At 43.3% G+C, this 18,769-nt stretch overlaps 1 protein-coding gene across 5 annotated transcripts in view; it reads right to left on the reverse strand.

Moving 5' to 3' along the window:
- The window catches only part of LOC122541373 (carcinoembryonic antigen-related cell adhesion molecule 2-like), a 68,451-nt gene that overhangs the window by 22,441 nt on the left and 27,241 nt on the right, over positions 1–18,769 (reverse strand). Inside the window, exons 3-5 of one of the 5 annotated variants that reach the window (XM_043678087.1) lie at positions 17,152–17,421; positions 15,238–15,322; positions 3,742–3,818 (exon numbers count right to left, since the gene is read on the reverse strand). In XM_043678087.1, coding sequence (XP_043534022.1) covers positions 3,742–3,818; positions 15,238–15,322; positions 17,152–17,421 — 432 coding nt within the window. Of the gene's footprint in view, positions 1–3,741; positions 3,819–13,950; positions 14,490–15,056; positions 15,076–15,237; positions 15,323–17,151; positions 17,422–18,769 lie in introns of those variants that run through there. The other 4 variants (XM_043678089.1, XM_043678090.1, XM_043678088.1 and 1 more) reach the window with 4 other exon arrangements.

Raw genomic sequence — 18,769 nt, forward strand, 5'->3', positions numbered from 1 at the left:
ACTCTTGAGGACCTCCTTTTTAAATTTCTATCTAACTCTCTGTAATCTCCCTTCAGAATCTCAACCTTTTCCCTTCCAATGTCGTTGGTTCCAATGTGGACAATGACCTCCTGCTGGCCCCTCTCCCCCGTGAGAACATTCTGCACCCTCTCTGAGACATCCTTGATCCTGGCACCAGGGAAACAACACACCATTCTGATTTTTCTCTGCTGGCCACAGAAATGTCTGTCTGTACCTTTGACTATAGAATCCCCTAACACAATTGATCTCTTGGAAGCCGACATACCCCTCGTTGCATTCGAGCTAGTCTCAATACCAGAAACTTGGCTGTTCGTGCTACGTTCCCCTGAGAATCTATCACGCCCTACATTTTCCAAAACAGCATACCTGTTTGAAATGGGTATATCCACAAAAGACTCCTGCACTAGCTGCCTACCTCTCTTACCCTTCCTGGGGTTAACCCATCTATGTGACACTATCTTAGACTTTCCCCACCTTCCTATAACTGCCATCCATCACATACTGTTGCTGTTGCAAATTCCTCATCGCTTCTATCTGTCTCTCCAACCGATCCACTCGATCTAATAAGATTCGCATCCAACAGCATTTATGGCAGATATAATCCGCAGTAACCCTTAAGCTCTCTTTAAACTCCCACATCTGACAAGACCCCGGAATTCATTAAATCAGAGGAGGCTAAGACGTAACCTTGTCGAGCTTTATAAAATCATGAGGGACGTGAATAGGGTGAATAGCCAAGGTCCTTTTCCCCAAGGTATGGGAGTCTAAAACTAGAGGGCACAGGTTTAAGGTGAGTGGGTGAAATTTAAAAGTGACCTAAGCGGCAACATTTTCCCACAGACAGTGTATGGAACCAGCTGCCAGAGGAAGTGGTACAATTACAACTTTTGAAAGGCATTTGGATGGGCACATGGATAGGAAAGATTTAGAGGAACGTGGGCCAAACACAGGCAAACGAGACTAGTTCAGTTTCGGAAAGGGATTCTATGGATTCTATGAAACCTAGTTGATATGAGACGAGTTGGGCCGAAGGGCTGTTTCCATGTTGTATGACTCTACGGCTTTTCTGCAAAACAAAAGTCAGTGACTGCGAATGCTACAATGTCAGTTCATAGAGGTGTTACGGTGCAGAATGAGACCATTCGGCCCATCTTGATTGCACTGGCTCTTGAATTGAGCACATTACCTTCTGCCAGTTTCCTGCTTTCTCCGCATACCCTTGCACATTATCTCCATTTAAATAACCATCCAACGCCCCCTTAATAGAAACATAGAAGTGGGCAGTAGACCATTCAGCTCTCTCAGCCTGTTCTGCCATCCAGCATATCAGAGCTGATTACCCAATTCAGTAGCTTGTTCCCGCTTTCTCCCTGTAATCTTTTATCCTTTTTAGCCCTAAGAGGCACAGAATCATAAAATCATGCTGCTATTCAGCCCATCACATTTGTACCAACAAAAAAAACTACTCCAAATCTACACTATATCTCAATCATTTCTCAAAATATTTAATGTCGTGGCCTCAACCACTTTCTGTGGCAGAGAATTCCATAGGCTCACCACTCTCTGGGTGAAGACATTTTTCCTCATTTCTATCCTAAATGGCCTACCCCAAATCCTCAGATGGTGATCCCTGGTTTTAAACTCCATCATGAAAATCCTTCCTGCATCTACCCTGTCTGATCAATCCCATCTAGATGTTTCCCAATAACTTGACTTAAAGTTAAATGTAAATGGATTCTTATGACTTAGAACTTCCCAGAGTTTGTGTCTATGAGAATGTTTCATTGTGATCGGCTGTTACAGATGACATTTTTAATTCTTGCACAGGAATGATGTGGGTATTGCTGGTAATTATTCCCTCTGCCTTAATTGTCCTGGAATTGAGCGGCTGTTTCATCAGGCAGTTAAGAGTCAACCACATTGCAGTGGGTCTAGACTCTGGCAAAGGCCAGGCTGAGTACGATGGCAATAAAGGAACACCATGAACAAGACAGGATTTTCTGTCAACGAAATTCTGGTCTCCCTCCTATCGGCAGGATGTTGTGAAACTTGAAAAGGTTCAGAAAGGATTTACAAGAATGTTGCCAGGGTTTGAGGATTTGTGCATCTAGGGAGAGGCTAAATAGGCTAGGGCTGTTTTCCCTGGAGCATTGGAAGCTGAGGGGTGACCTTATAGAGATGTATAAAATCATGAGGGGGCATGGATAGTGTAAATAGAAAAAGTCTTTTCCCTGGGGTGGGGGAATCCAGAACTACAGGGCATAGGTTTAGGGTGAGAGGGGAAAGATATAAAAGAGACCTAAGGGGCAACATTTTTACGCAGAGGACGGTGCGTGTATGGAATGAACTGCTAGAGGAAGTGGTGGAGGCTGGTACAATTACAGCATTTAAAAGGCATCTGGATGGATACGTGAATAGGAAGGGTTTGGAAGGATATAGGGCAAGTGCTGACAAATGGGACTAGATTAGGTTAGGATATCTGGTCAGCATGGACGAGTTGGACTGAGCGGAATCAAACCTGGGACCCTGGTGCTGTGAAGCAGCAATGCTAACCACTGAGCTACCGTTAAGGTTAAGAACATTCATTGTGTAACAGCACTTGGCTTAATCTTTACGATTGACACTCGCTGATTGTAACGGTCACTCAATCAATATATATGTTGCCTTATCTGGATGCTCCTCTCTGTAAAATGATTATATAATTCATTAAGGCACTGCTGTTTGAGAGGGAAGACTATGAACTCATGTCCCTGTGCACATGGGTGATTGTTCTCTCTCCCTCCAGGGCCTGGAATAAAGATGAAGGAGGCAAAACCACACTGTGTCTCTGAGAATTTTGCTTCGACTGAGGGTGGAACGGGATGACCGTCCTATTAACGCAGGAATCCATCTGGTAAAGTTTTGCTGCATTCGCTCCATATCTTTCCTCAGAGAAAGAGACCAAAACAGCACACTAGTGTGGTCTCATCAGTGCACTATACAATTGCAGCAAGACAGCCCTGCTCCTGTACTGAATCCTTTTGCCATGAAGGCCAAAATGCCATTTTCCTTCTTCACCACCAACTGTATAATGCACACTGACTTTCAGTGACTGAGTGCCAAAGACACCAGGCCTCATTCCACCTCGCCTTTCCTAAACTGTCATCATTCAGATAATAATCTGCCTTCCTGATTTTCCTACCAAAGTGGTAACCTGTCATTTGTGCACATGAAACATCATCTGCATAGATTTGCCCACTCACTCTCACTCGACTTGTTCAAATCACACTGTGGCATCTCTGCGTCCCCCTCACAGCACGCCCTTCCAATCGGCTTTGTGTTGCCTGGAGATATCACACTTAGTTTTTGCATCTAAATCATTAATAATGAGTTTAAGGTAATGAGCTGTCAGAAGCAGCAGGAAGCACTTATCGGGAATGTGATAGGGAGAAAGACAGATTGATAAAATCCCTGGTGCAGGCTGAGTCATTGAGATTTAAATGGAGAGGACAGCTGGTATGGGGGAGGGGTAGCTGGTTGCTATGATCCACTTCTGACTTCCACTTCCACAAAAGTCAGTGTGGAGAGAGAATTGAGGAACAAATACACACAGCCATCTGCAAACTGAGATGGAATATTGGTTGTGCATTATCAACGTACAGGAGTTCCCGATTTATAAACACCACATCATACAGGGGAGTAATTTTAAATATCCAACATACGAACATTTCGAGTACTCACAAACAGCTACTTCATTTGGTCCCACATTGTCAACACATCGACTTGTGAACGGAAGCCATTTCCAACCCACAGATTGTCTGTACATAAATTAAACCGATACTGAATAACGTGTCAGCTAATATTCATGTCCATCTAATGTATAGGACCATCAAGGAATGACATCACCTTTTATTCTGCTCCTCTTATGGATCCAAATGATGTGAGTTACGTGAAGAAAGAAATAAAGCTAACTCTAGCACTTAGTTTTTCTCATTTTCTTTTCTCGTGATCTGTAACTTATTACAGATAGAGTCATAGAGATGTACAGTATGGAAACAGACCCTTCGGTCCAACTCGTCCATACTGACTAGATATTCTAAATTAATCTAACCCAATTACCAGCATTCCGTCCATATCTCTTGAAACCCTTCCTATTCATGAGAAATGTGACAGAAAGCAAAGAAAAAAAACAATCATTTTGCACCATCTGGCTAGGTCCAGGTTTATGCCCCACATTATTTTAGTTCTTTTTTTTTTAGATTAGATTATTTACAGTGTGGAAACAGGCCCTTCGGCCCAACAAGTCCACACCGACCCACCCAGACCCATTCCCCTACACCTAACACTACAGGCAATTTAGCATGGCCAATTCACCTAACCTGCACATTTTTTGGACTGTGGGAGGAAACCCACGCAGACACGGGGAGAACATGCAAACTCCACACAGAGAGTCGCCTGAGGCGGGAATTGAACCTGGGTCTCTGGCGCTGTGAGGCAGCAGTGCTAACCACTGTGCCACCGTGCCGCATTACAGAAGCTTTACATTTTTGTGAGCCATATTTGATTTCACTTGAATAATTATTGTCACATGTACTGAGATACAAAAGCTTAGTTAGAAACATGTTGGTACGTGTTACAGAAAATAAGCCCTTTCAAAGATCTGGGAAAGCTTTAATTACAGAGTGTAATATGTATTCCATTGCTCTATATTTAACTTTACTAATATCTTTGCCGTCAACAAGATGATATAGTCTGGGATGATTAAGGGAGGGCAGGGCAACTGTCTATCTTCAGTGTTGAATTATTATTCCATAGGATGGTAAAACACCCTCCCCAACCCCTGGCTTAACCATTCTACAAATATTCTCTCTGCCTGCACTGTGTGACCCCAATTCATCATTTTATATATTTCCAGAAGATTCAAATATCTCTCTTCTAGACAATACCATTCCCAGCAACAGCAAACTCTCCTAATGCTTGTTTTTTTTTAGTTCCTGACTATTACTTCTAAACTCTTATTTATCATTCGTGTAAAACTGACCAGTCTGTACTTAGTTGGAATATCCTCACATACTTTCTTGAATGAGTGTGTCATTTTCCAAAACTCTTTGCACACGGTACCAGATTTGCTGAGATACATCAGCAATTTCTGCTTTTGCTAGTTTTAGATTTGTAGCGTATGCAGTTCTTTTTTTAGTACAGTCATAGAGTTACAGTGATGTACAGGAACCAGTACCTTCGGTCCAATTCATCCACACTGACCAGATATCCTAAATAAATTGAGTCCCATTTGCAACACTTCCGGGTGGTCTGAAACCTGCTGATCTTCCAGCTGAAGGAGTTGACCCCGACTGAGTGTTGCAGACTGACACATTCCAAGGTCCAGGACTACGTGTTGAGGGATGCGCTGAAGCTTGGGGCAGCTGCCGCCATGGCGCGGTGGGGAAAGACCACTGTGTAAAGTCTGCCTGCCTAACGAAGAACAGGGGGCCCATGCAGTCATTTGGGCTCTGCAGACGCCTCAGCTAATCATATGGGCATATGATTGAAAAATGTATAGACCTGTATAAAAATGATAAATTCTGATCTCTGTATGTACATGTTTACATATGTATGGCATGACCAACTGTACAGACCATCAAATTATTTTATGAATAAAGTATATTTTTGAAATAAAAAAAACACTTCCTATTCATATACCCATCAAGATGCTTTTTACGGTAGCACAGTGGTTAGCACTGCTGCTTCACACTGCCAGAGACCCGGGTTCAATTCCCACCTCAGGCAAACTGTCTGTGTGGAGTTTGCACATTCTCCCCGTGTCTGCGTGGGTTTCCTCCGGGTGCTCCGGTTGCCTCCCACAGTCCAAAAATGTGCAGGTTAGGTGAATTGGCCATGCTAAATTGCCCGTAGTGTTAGGCGAATGGGGTAAATGTAGGGGAATGGGTCTGGGTGGGTTGCTCCTCAGAGGGTCGGTTGGGCCGAAGGGCCTGTTTCTACACTGGAGGGAATCTAATCTAAAAAAAACTGTTGTAATTGTAGCGGCTTCTACCACATTCTCTGGCAGCTCATTCCATATTCACACCATCTTCTGCATGAAAATGTTACCCTTTAGGTCCCTTTTAAATCTTTCCTCTCTCACCTTAAAACTATGCCCTCTAATTCTGGACTCCCCCACCCTGAGGAAAAGACTTTGTCTATTTATCCTATCCATGCCTCTCATGGTTTTATAAACCTCTGTAAGGTCACACCTCAGCCTCCGGCTCTCCAGGGAAAACAGCCCCAGCCTATTCAGCCTCTCCCTATACCTCAAACCTTCCAACCTTATTAACATCCTTGTAAATCTTTTCTGAACCCTTTCAAGTTTCAGTTTACACTCATACTCTGCTCAATACGCCCAGGCACCTGCATTCCTGGTCACATCTGGTATGACAGTGTCTACACTATTAAAACCCAGCTTTCAACGTCACTGCGTGCACGGAATTATTTTTGCACATTTGATGGTAAACCCATTTTGCACTCTGACTTGATCCGAAACCTCGACATGACATCAAAGACTGAACAGAGCATTTTTTTGTAGGCTTAGTGAGAGCCTGCTCCTGTTGATGAGAGCCCCTTGCCAACGGCAATTTTGTGGCAGACTGAGTAACTAGGCAAGCCCCCATAACAGCTCCCACCTCGATAAAACTCTCAATGCCCAACTCCATTACTAATAGTGTTGATCTCACTATCTTGCAGGCAATGTCCGACACCTTCACAGTCATAGTTGCCTGGCACCAACAGGGGGAGCCTGTGCTGACTCCCACTCTTTGGGCTCAGCAGGCCTCTATCAAATTGGGCTGACGACAAGCCCCACCCTCATGGTGTTCCCTGATCTCCAGTTGCTTGTGCGCCCTTGATCATGGATCCCTATAAAATTCTAAAAGGACAAGACAGGGCAAATGCAGGAAGGATGCTCCCAATGACCGGGGAGTCCAGAGCCAGAGCCAGGGGTCACAGTCCACATTTTGGACTGAGATGAGGAGACATTTCTTCACCCAGAGAGTGGAGCCTGTGGAGTTCTCCACCACAGAAAGCAGCTGAGGCCAAAACATTGAATGTTTTCAAAAAAAGAGTTAGATATGCTTCTTAGGGCAAGAGTGATTATGGAGATAAAGTTGGAATGTGGCTCTAAATCTCAGCCATGATCATAGTGAATAACAGAACAGTCTCGAAGGCCTGAATAGTCTATTCTGTTCCTATTTTCTATGTTTCTACAGACTCGCTCAACTGGGGGACATTATTTGGCAAAAGTTACCCAAGAGAAAATCTGAATTGTGGCTGGTATCAGGCTGAAAAGCAGATACAGAGCTGGCTCCATCGACTCCAGCATAAATCCTATGAACTGGGCACCGATACAGTAGGCACCTCCCCCTGATGGGCCTTGGGCACCCACCCAGATAGATCCTACCCTATGGCCTCTTGCCAATTCTCGGCCTATGTTTTCCTAATGCAGGTACTTAAGATGTCATCTTGTGTGGCGACATTACAAAGTTTCCATTCCATTCCTGTACTTGAGGACACGTGACAATAAAATCTAAATATAAGTTTAAATCAAGATACTGACATTCCAAACCTCCCCCAGTTTAAAAATAAATGTCCTCACTAAAGCCAAGCTATGACCTGCCTGAGGTGTTCTGCAGGTGGGAATTGCTATTCCAGGTTGACAGTGACCAGGGCTCCCACTTCACCAGAAATGTCTTCTTTGAAGTGCCAAATGAAAATTGGTTATAGGCTGCATGTGACACACCAACCCCACTCATCGGGGCGGTGGAAAGGGGCAACTGAACGTCCGAATTGAAAAATTTCCAAGAGAATTTTCCCACACAATGGGTCAACATTCTACCCATGTGGCTAATAGCCCACATAACACCACCTGCTTAGCAAGCTATGATGGAGGTGGCAGGTGAGAATCCTTACCTACTTCCTCATTCACCTGTGGCCCTGCTACTGCAGGGCATGGTCAACCAAAGATAGTTAAAATCATAGGAGACTCTATCCAAGGAAGGTAGTGGCCTATTGGTATTATTACTGGACTGTTAATTCACTTGTCCAGTTATTGATCCCGAGTCTTGGGTTTGAACACTGTCAAAGCACAATTTGAATTTAACTTTTGTAAATATATTTATTAGCAAAAAAAAAATCTTTTTTGACTTTATAAAAGTATAAAGTTATAAAAAAAACAGTATAATAAAAAAATGCAAATTACGATACAACTACTGTCTACTAAGTATTAACCTACCCTATGAAACAAAACAAAACCAAACACTGTGCAAAACAACACCAATAAATAAGTAAGTGACTTAAAAAAAAACAAAAAAACACAAAATAACAGTGCTCGGTGCAAAGCTCCTCAACAAAACACAGGAGCGTTGTATATATACCCATATTCACTCAGGAGTCCCCCTTCCAGGGTCCAGTTCTCAGCAAACCTAACATCCTGGTTAAATGAATGCCCTAGTTACAATAGCAGACAAATCTGTATCCAAATAACTCAAAAATGTCTTAAATTCACCTGGACCATCTCTGACACCTCTCTCCCCTTCCTGGGCCTTTCCATTTCCATCAACGGTGACTGACTCAACACCGACATTTTCTGCAAACCCACTGACTCCCACAGCTACCTAGACTACACCTCCTCCCACCCTGCCTCCTGCAAAAATGCTATCCCTTATTCCCAATTCCTCCACCTCCGCCGCATCTGCTCCCAGGAGGACCAGACCACAGAATACACCAGATGGCCTCCTTCTTTAAAGACTGTAATTTCCTCTCCCACGTGGTAGAAGTCCTCCAGTGCATCTCATCCACTTCCCACACCTCCACCCTCAAACCGCAACAAGGACAGGACCCCCTTGGTCCTCACTTTCCACCCCACCAACTCCAGTATACATTGCATCATCCTCCACCACTTCCGCCACTTACAACCGATGCGGTCTCCTCAACATTGGGGAGACAGGACGCCTACTTGCAGAGCGTTTCAGAGCACATCTCCAGGACAACCATACTGATCAACTCCCCCTCCCACTCTGCCAAGGACATGCAGGTCCTGGGCCTCCCCCATTGCCACTCCCTTACCACCTGACGCCTGGAGGAATGTACACCTCATCTTCCACCTCAGGATCCTCCAACCCCATGACATCAATGCAGATTTCAACAGTTTCTTCATTTCCCCTTCTCCACCTTACCTCAGTTCCAACTTTCCAGCTCAACAATGTCCTCATGACCTGTCCCATCTGTCAATCTTCTTTCACACCTGTCTGTACCATCCTCCCCTCTGACCTATCACCTTTACCCCACCTCCATCCAACTATGGTGGCACAGTGGTTAGCACTGCTACCTCACAGCACCAGGGTCCCATGTTCGATTCTAGCCTTGGGCGACTCTCTTTGTGGAGTTTGCACATTCTCCCTGTGCCTGCATGGGTTTCCTCCCACAGTCCAAAGATGTTCAGGTCAGGTGAATTGACTATGCTAAATTGCCCAAAATGTTAGCTGCATTAGTCAGAGGGAAACGGGTCTGGATGGGTTACCCTTCAGAGGGTCAGCGTGGACTGGTTGGGCCGAAGGGCCTGCTTCCTCGCTGTAGGGAATCTAATCTATTGCACTCTCAGCTACCTTCTCCCCAGCTCCACCCCCCCTCCCATTTATCTCTCCAACCCTGAGGCTCATTCCTGATGAAGGGCTTTTGCCCGAAACGTCGATTTTCCTGCTCCTCGGATGCTGCCTGATCTGCTGAGCCAATCCAGCACCACACTCTTGACTCAAATCTCCAACATCTGCAGTACTGACTTTCGCTTTATAAAAAAAGGTCTGTTGTATGGTGCACCATATTTGTGAGAAAATCCAAGGGAATGTGCTCCATCATTAATTTTCGCCATCCCAGCAAACCCGGCAGGTTCTCAGACACCCAATTCACCACAATACTCTTCCGTGCACAGTAAGTAAGAATATTGAATTGTTTCTTTCCACACCCGTCTAAAGATGATAAATTTGGAAGACCTAGAAGGAGAGATGTCAGGTCTACTTTAACTTCGGTCCTCCCTATCTCTCCCGCCATAGCGCTCCAATAAACGCAGAGCCTGTGGCATGTTCAGAAACAATGGGTAAGAGTACCTACACTTACTTTACATTTGGGGCACATTGGAAATGCCCCTTTTTTAAACTTTGCCAGATGGTCTGATGCCAAATGAACTCTGTGCAGAACTTTTAACTGCATATGTCCTATTACAGATTGAGATCTTATGCACATTCTCCCATATGTCCTCCCATGTTTCAGAAGAGATCTCCACTCCAAGCTCTTGCTCCCAGACTTCACGTAACTGGTTAATATCCTGCCAGGCCCTGCCATCCAGCAAGCGATAGAGGGCACTAACCGAAAAGGTATTGTGGCATGTAGCAACAACCTCTCTGTATCAGGCCAATAGGGCTTAGTGAGAAGTGTAGTCTTCTTCTGAATGAAATCCCTAACCTGAAAAAAATGGAAAGGATCTCTCCTGGGCAGTCCGTATTTGCAGCTCTATGGACATCATAACCTCCCCCCTCAAACAAGTCTCCCAAACTAGAAAATCCTCTCCATGCACATTGTTTGAAGCCTGAATCCATCATCCCTGATCGGAATCCCGGCATACCAACTATGGAGGTGAGTGGCGAAGTCTTGGATAAGCAACCCTCACCATACTAATGACAATGGGGTTCCGGCAGTGGTCCAGAACTGTCCTCATCTTATCCATGAACAACAGGTTAATAAAGAGGGCACTTTGCCTGGGAGGCCTCAATATCCAGCCATATTGAGCCTGCAGCGTTACCTGCTCATTTGCAGACAAAGGACAGCAGGGAACTCAATTGATACCTCCTGATGTCTGGGAAATCAACTCCTCCCCATCCTGGAGGCAACTGCAATTTAGTAAGTTTGATGAGGGGCCTCCCATGATGCCAGACAAAGGAACCAAACCAACCCATAAGTTTCCGCAACGTTGACCTGGGAAACACTACAGGAAGCATACTCATGGGATAAAGCATACGAGGAAGGACATTCATGTTAATAAGGGCTCCTTGGCCCAAAAACAAGATTGGAAGAGCCTCCCATCTCTGGAGAGATCCTGCCTAATATTGTTGAGCAGGTGAACAAAGTTAAGTCCAAAATAACCGATCAAACATGGGGGTAATAAAAAATACCTCGGTATCAGAAACCCGCCCATGACCACTTAAAGGGAAAATTAGGGCTACCTTCAACTTCTGGGGGACCTTAAGGAAGTGCCAAATGCACAGCCTCCGACTTTGCAAAGTTGATATTATATTCTGAAATAGCCCCAAATGAATTGATACATTGTATCAGATGGGGTGCAGAAGTCATTGGGTTTGATAAAAACAACCACATTGGCAGCATTCCGTCCCTCCGGAACTGTGGCCATCCAAATACCTGAAACATTACGGTCAACTGGAAAGTGTGAGTGAATTCCTGGCCAATAGCCTAGTGTAGGGACAGCTGGGGAAGCTGGAATGAAAATGAAAACTAAGTAAAGCAGGCCTGACAAAAGGAAGGGAGGGAAAGGAAAGGCAGCCTGGAAGGTTGAATCGGAGCAGCAGAAAATGCTGACAGAAATTGGGTGGATATAGAAAGTCCCCAACAGCACAATAAGATCTGAAAATTTCCGTACTGTTCACCTCTATGACTGTATAACTCTAGCTGGGATCATTCCATCAGATTGAGGGAGCAATCAGTGTTCAGGATAAAGGAGGGACAGAAAGAAAACATATCGAAAACTATTGCTGGCTCCATTTATTACAGCTACACGTTTGTCCAAATCTTGGCTGGATGTAGGGACATGAAGGACAATTGGATTTCATCCTTTATAAATTACAATATAATTTATGAATGGCTCACTAGTTATACAAAACAAAACACAGTTAGAGAGCACAGACTGCCCTAACTAGCAGAAGGAACGCATGATCTTGCCCTTTCCACAGCCCCGGTGGCCTGATGGTAACCCTCGTCCAAGATGACGACAAATGGGAAGTATCCACATTGGAATCCATTGGGATTACAATCCAGGAAGTCCAATCATCATATGCAATGCCTTCTCCAATCCTGATAAATCAGAATCAGACATGGCACAGCCCAAGTACAGAATGTTATTCGGAAAGTGGAGGGGTTTACCTATGCTGTTAGAAATCCAAACAGCCCAGCCTGAGGGTTTACCCTTGACTGCCAAAATGAATGTTCAGAAATTGGGGAGAATAACATGCAATGTAAATATAACTCCAGATATGAACGTACTGCAATACAACTAATGCCAGGACAATTAAATACTGGGAGGATATTTGTCCCATTGGGAAGCGTACTTAGGCACCTAAAGCAGTGAGGCAGCTATACCAAGAAGTCACTTCCTGGGCCCTGTATCCTTATGAAACATCACAAAACTGAATAATTACTGGCTCCATGCAGAAAGAGGCATTTTGTTGCATTCCACAAACTGGCCATTCAATTAACCCATGTCGCTAAACCTCAAGTCAATCCTAGATAGAAGCAGAACCTCAGGAAAAAAAAGCTGCTTAAAATGATCCCGTTGTACAAAGAAAAATTAAGAAAGAACCCCCAAAGCTAAGAATATACACTTGGTATTACATGTTATTTAATGTCAGTCAGACCCTTTGGGATTGAGAATGATGGGGTTTTTTTAATCCAACTCTCAAAAGGGAAAACACCCAAGTGGCCAGTGACAAGCACTGCCCTTCGCATCAAAGGGCAATGTTGTGTGGTAATTCCCTGTTTATTTTTTTTCTTTGCTAACTCTTATAGTTATTTTTTTTTCCGACACCCGGGCTCCAACATAATCTCCTGTTTGTTTTTTTTTAACCCCCACACTGTCACCTAAGTGCGGTAGTGCTTATTTTTTCCCCAGCACCCATGGTGTGTGTGTGTGCAGGTGTGAGACACAGTGAAAGACACAAAGTGCACGAATATTTATTCAATTTCCACCACCAGGAAGATAGGAAAACACCCGAGTGGCCAGTGACAAACACTGCCCTTCACATAAAAGGACAATGCTGTGTGATCAAAACAGTGAAGGGGAGGGTAGGGACTAAATCAAAATAGAGTTGGAGGGAGAAATAATGCACTCCACTCCCTGCGGCGCCCACCTCTCCCTGAACAACTCCAGGGTGTTGGTGGACACTGCATGCTCCTTCTCCAAGGACACCCGGGCCCTAAGAATGATGGTTTTATGTGTCATAGCCACCCTGATTTTGATATAATCCATTCCTGTAGCTTTAATACATTATAAAGAAATCAGGGAACTGAACTTGGATCTTAGAAATAAATAAGTTAGTAAGAGTCAGGATGTGAGGAGCCAATAGCAGGGGCTGTTGAATTGTGACGCTCTTTAAAACTGAATTCTTTTAAAATTCCATATTTCAGAATATTCCATATTCCACACTACTTCCTGTGTAGCATGAGTGTTGCAACAACAAATAGCCTTGTAGAAATATAAATTATTTCTATCAGATGAAAACAAAGGAAAAATCATAGGAATCACCAAAAACATAAAATTCTGTTAGACTGATGCCAAAGATTTATCAGGCATCATGTTATCCCCTTAACAATGCAATCTTTAGGAAAATAGGACATCTAGTCTTTGAAAGAATAACAACTAAAGGTAAAGTGGCGAAAGTTTTACCAGATCATACAGAGAGACAATTGGTGGCATTTTAAGCTGAAGGTACCATGTCCCAAGCAAGGGGGGGATGTGGAGATGGAGAACCCTTCATGGTAACCTCAGCCAACATGAGAATTGAACCCACACTGTTAGCATCACTGTGTGGCAAACCAGCCATCCAGGAAAAAGTGAGGATTGCAGATGCTGGAGAGTCAGAATGTGGCGCTGGAAAATCACAGCAGTTCAGGCAGCATCCGAGGAGCAGGAGAGTCGGGTGTAAGTCCTTCATTGGCCATCCAACCAACTGAGCTAATTGATCCTGACCAGCTGACTGATAACTTAATCTTCAAATGGACAATTATGGGGACAATGGTGATCCTGCATCAGCAGTAAACCCCCATGGTCATTGGCTGAAAGTGTTTGGACAGATGATTGACACAGCATACATGCCAGCCGCCAAAATAAGGGCTACCGCCAGAGGTAGGTGGGGAGGGGGACAGTGAGGATCCAGACACGAGGCACCATCATCTTGGGAGAGGACCAGGAGGTCCCAACAACAGTGCAGGGAAGACTGTTAGTACCAAAAACAGCCAAAGACTGTGAGACATCAGGGCTAAGCATTCCACCATTCCAATAGCACTGTCTCCACTTCTCTGTTGAGTAAATAGTTCCCATCTGTCATGAATCATATTTCTCTGTCTCATTCACTGTATCTAATCTGCTACTTAACAAACAAAACTTTCTAAATTGATAGCAAATGGTGGACTTCACATGCTAGTTAACTGTGTTCATGAACCTGTGATGGGAAACAATGCAACAGTAACAATCAAAGGGAATTGAATAAATACTTGAAAAAGTAAATAAATGATGGGCTTTATGGAAAGAACAAAGGACTGCAACTAGTTGAATAGCTGTAAAGAACTGCCAGGGCGATCTCATGGTGCAGTAGTAAATGGCCCTGTTTCTAAACTAAACGCTAGGGGTTTTAGTGTGTACCATCCCAAGGGAGGCGTGTTCATAATGCAGCCGAGTATAAACCTGTAAAACCTTCTAATATGTGGGAATAGCTGGTAGTGGGAAAGGGAGAGATTCCTGGTGATAGAAATAACTTTGGAGCTTCTACCATCATTATGTTATAGTTTGGAGTTAGAGATAATGTAACAATGCATATAGGTACGGTAACTTGGACTTCATGAGTAAACAGTAATATACCACCACACCAAAAAAAATGTACACTTTTTTTTAACAAAGAGTATCATATTATGTAACTGTGATGGCAGAATAGATTCTTCACTAATATGCTGATTAACAGGTAGGACTTCGAAACAGATTTTTCCAAATCTGTTTTCAGATGCAGTAATACCATTACAAAGTGACCTCATCTGTGGAGATTAAATAAATCAATAATGTTGTTTATAATTGTTAAACTTCACTGGTTTACACTAAATCCTCCTGATTTTTATGCTAAACCTCTTGGTTTGTAAAAGTTTGTCACTTCCTCTACAAGTTGGTATTGTTGGCAAATCTATATTCTGAATACTCACCGCACAAGAACAGTGATCAACACAACTACTGTCAAACACAGAACACCAGCCAGAATTAACCCAAGTCGAGTTCTGGATTGCTGACCTAAAAGGAAAGGAAATGATTGGTCTTTAACTAACTCTTGCCAGAGGAAGACATATTTAGTCCTTTATAATTTAACTCAATTTAGTGGATAAAGAACAAATGGCAAACATTTGAAGATGATGCAGGGGCTCCCTTCTATCTGACTACACAATCTCCAAGCCCACTGAAATGTCAGCTGAGGCTCCAAGGGTAACTCTCTCACCCTAAATCAGAATGTTGTCAGTTCATGTCCCACTCTTCGACACAAAATACAGATCAATACATCATGATGAAAATAGTGTCATTTATATACATTTATCACTTTGGGGTTTGATTTCAAAATAATGGCATATAAGTGTTGGTTATTTTCACAAGGGGCTTTTTTCAAAGAAGACAAGGTCAGAGAGTCCTTCTGGAACAGTCACTTAATATAATATGTATCAGAAAACAGGTGACGGAAAGCATCCATTGCGTTAATAGAAGGATATTTATGCACAGTGGTATTTAACATGCAATAGGGAAACATGCAGGACCATTAGATTTTTCTGAACTTAAAAGTAAGCTAAGATGAGTGAATGTTCCTTAATTTTCAGTTCCGAAGTAGGGATTTTTCCAGCTCTGTTCATCAGACACCAGTGTACACGTTAGAATGTATTTTAGTTTCTCCAAACCAGGAAGATACAAGACAGTTCAGAGAATAGTTACCTCAGTGGAAGGTTAGTGAATCTTCCAAATCAAGTGTGTTGAGAAATATACAGATTTTTAGAATTCAGAGAGCATATACCTGTAAATATTCATGTTGGCAGACTTGTCAAATTGGCTCCACAGTCCAAGAGATATGAGCAGTGTTATTTTTATTTCTGTCCCTTTAAAACATGTGGACTGTAAGGAGAAAGAACTGTTTTGAAAAATGGAAATTTATCAGGATAGCTGCACAAAAGCACAGCAAGAATTTCTATGCAGATTGTGAACTCTGTTTTTTGTGTCTATGAGTTAATGAAATGTGCCAATGATCAGAGCCGAAGAGTTGTCTACAAGGAAAGCCGATTGGTTCTCAGCTAAAAAGGCAGGTTGGAATTGGAAAGAAGTGACAGAGACACCAACAGAGAGTGGGGAAGAGAGAGGGGAATATACAGGAGAGTGTGCTACTGTTTTCCCCAGTAGAAGCTGCCTGTACTTTGTAGTGAAAACACTCAAATTAAACTTGAAGAAAACCAGTTACATTTCCTGTAGTAGTGAGATGTGAATTTTGAATTGATAAGTGAATCAGTCAGTCTGTACTTAAAAAACACCATGGAATATTCCAAGAAAGAATACCAAAGGCTGAGCGAGGTGAAGTTGGATCATCTCAACATGAGAATTGGGAAGTGAAGTTTACTGAACTGACTTTCCAGTTTTTTGTACCTCCCCAGATAATATATTTTTCCTATTCTGTGTGTGTATAAAGACAGGGATTTATAAGGTGGTGAAAGTTTTAGTTATTAGGTCACATGAGGTGGAATGAACCATCTTCTATGAATTACAACTGAGACTATGGGCATGGTTTGGAATAAAAGAAAGCATTCTGGGTGAAAGATGTGTCAATGTTTATCCACTATGTTCCCCTTGGAATCGTATGTTGGGGACCTTTACCCAAAAAGTGCTTGCAACACTACCGAGACAGAGGTTCGATTATGAAACTACAAACCAATTGGATGACTAGGTGAATAGTACAGGTGCATTAAAGTGAGCATACATAACACTCAGGGTAGATAAAGAGGTGGAACTGAAACACCATCACAGTCATACTTGGCCAAATAGCCTCTTCTACCTAAGTTCTGCAGAATTCAATGTAACGCTGACAAACTTACTCTTGAAGAACAGCCAGCAGGTATTCTTGCCTTTACTGACGGGGTTTTCCACAGTGCAGGTATAATTGCCAGAATCTGATTCCTGAACGCTCTGAATGATTAAGGTTCTGTTGTCTTCTGATAGCCAATAATGCTCGTTGTGTGGGAGCGTGAACTCTCCTCTGCTCCAGTGAACAGTATAGGCTCTGCCTTTCTCCACTGCACAGACCAGCATAAGTGGGGGCTTCTCCAAGCTGCCATTACAGAAGATGGTGGGCTGAGACAGAGGATCTGGAAAAAAAGCACCAACAGAAGACATCTCACTTAATGATCAAATGCAACAATTTGCAGTGACTTTTCACAAACTCAGGATGTGCCAAAGTGTTTTAAACACATTGGGGTAGACCTGAGCCAAGTCACTTGCCATCACATCATTACACAAGCACCTTAAAGGCCCAGCCGACTGCTCTGGAAATCAAACCTAGAATTTCACCATGGTCTAGTAGTGTTATTTCTGGCCTATTACTCCAGAAACTCAGCTAAGCCTCTGGGGACCTTGGTTCAAATCCTACCACAGCAGATGCTGGAATTTGAATTTAATTTAAAAAAAGAGAAATCTGGAATTAAGAATCCACTGAAACCATTGCTGATTAGCACAGTGGCTCAGTGGTTAGCACTACTGCCTCACAGCACAAGCCTCAGGCAACTGTCTGTGTGGAGTTTGCACATTCTCCCTGTGTCTGTGTGGGTTTCCTCCCACAGTCTAAAGATGTGTGGGCCAGGTGAACTGCCCATAGTGTTAGGTACATTGGTCTGGGTGGGTTACTCTTCGGAGGGTAGAGGTGGACTGTTTCCACGCTGTAGGGAACCTAATCTAAATTGTTACGCCCATTCTCTCCCTGGTGCTAGATCAAAATCACAGAACCCTCTTTCTAACAATTAGTTACAATTTACAAATGGACTGCAGCAGTTCAAATTGGCAGCCCACCGTTACCCTCTCAATGGTAATGAGGTGTAGACAATAAAATGTCTTTATCAGCAACAATTGCTTCCCCCTGAAAGAACATGAAAAATGACCTTGGTTCAATATCGCAGCCAGTTTGAATATTAACTTGCACAAACTAGAAAATCTGGTTTTGGCATTTGTTGAGGGATAAATATTACCTCTTCTCTTATGACAGCCCTTGGATTTTCAGAGCTGACAGAAAAAGCAGGTCAGCTTGGGTTTAATGTTGCATTTAAACAGAAACTCCACAGGTCAGGTCACCAACAAGTAACAAATAACACACCATTGCCAATGCAACTGTAACAGACGCCTCTTCTACTTAGCACTCAGTCTCAGCGCACTTGGTTTTTATGAAGAATTAAAGAACTATAAAAGCCACGTCTAGAAAAAAAACAAGATGCCTCTGCATCAAAACTAAGGTTCTACTTCTGTTTGTCCTGCAGATTGGTCAATTTGATTTTTGAACACTTTCGAATCCTGAACCCACTTCAACAAGGAAGGCAATGGCCCAGCAGTTCAAGCAGCATCCGAGGAGCAGGAAAATCCGAAGTTTCGGGCAAAACCCCTTCATCAGGAATACAGGCAGAGTGCCTGAAGGGTGGAGAGATAAATGAGAGGAGGGTGGGGGTGGGG

The sequence above is a fragment of the Chiloscyllium plagiosum genome, chromosome 37 (assembly GCF_004010195.1).
Source record: "Chiloscyllium plagiosum isolate BGI_BamShark_2017 chromosome 37, ASM401019v2, whole genome shotgun sequence".
NCBI classification, from domain to species: domain Eukaryota; kingdom Metazoa; phylum Chordata; class Chondrichthyes; order Orectolobiformes; family Hemiscylliidae; genus Chiloscyllium; species Chiloscyllium plagiosum.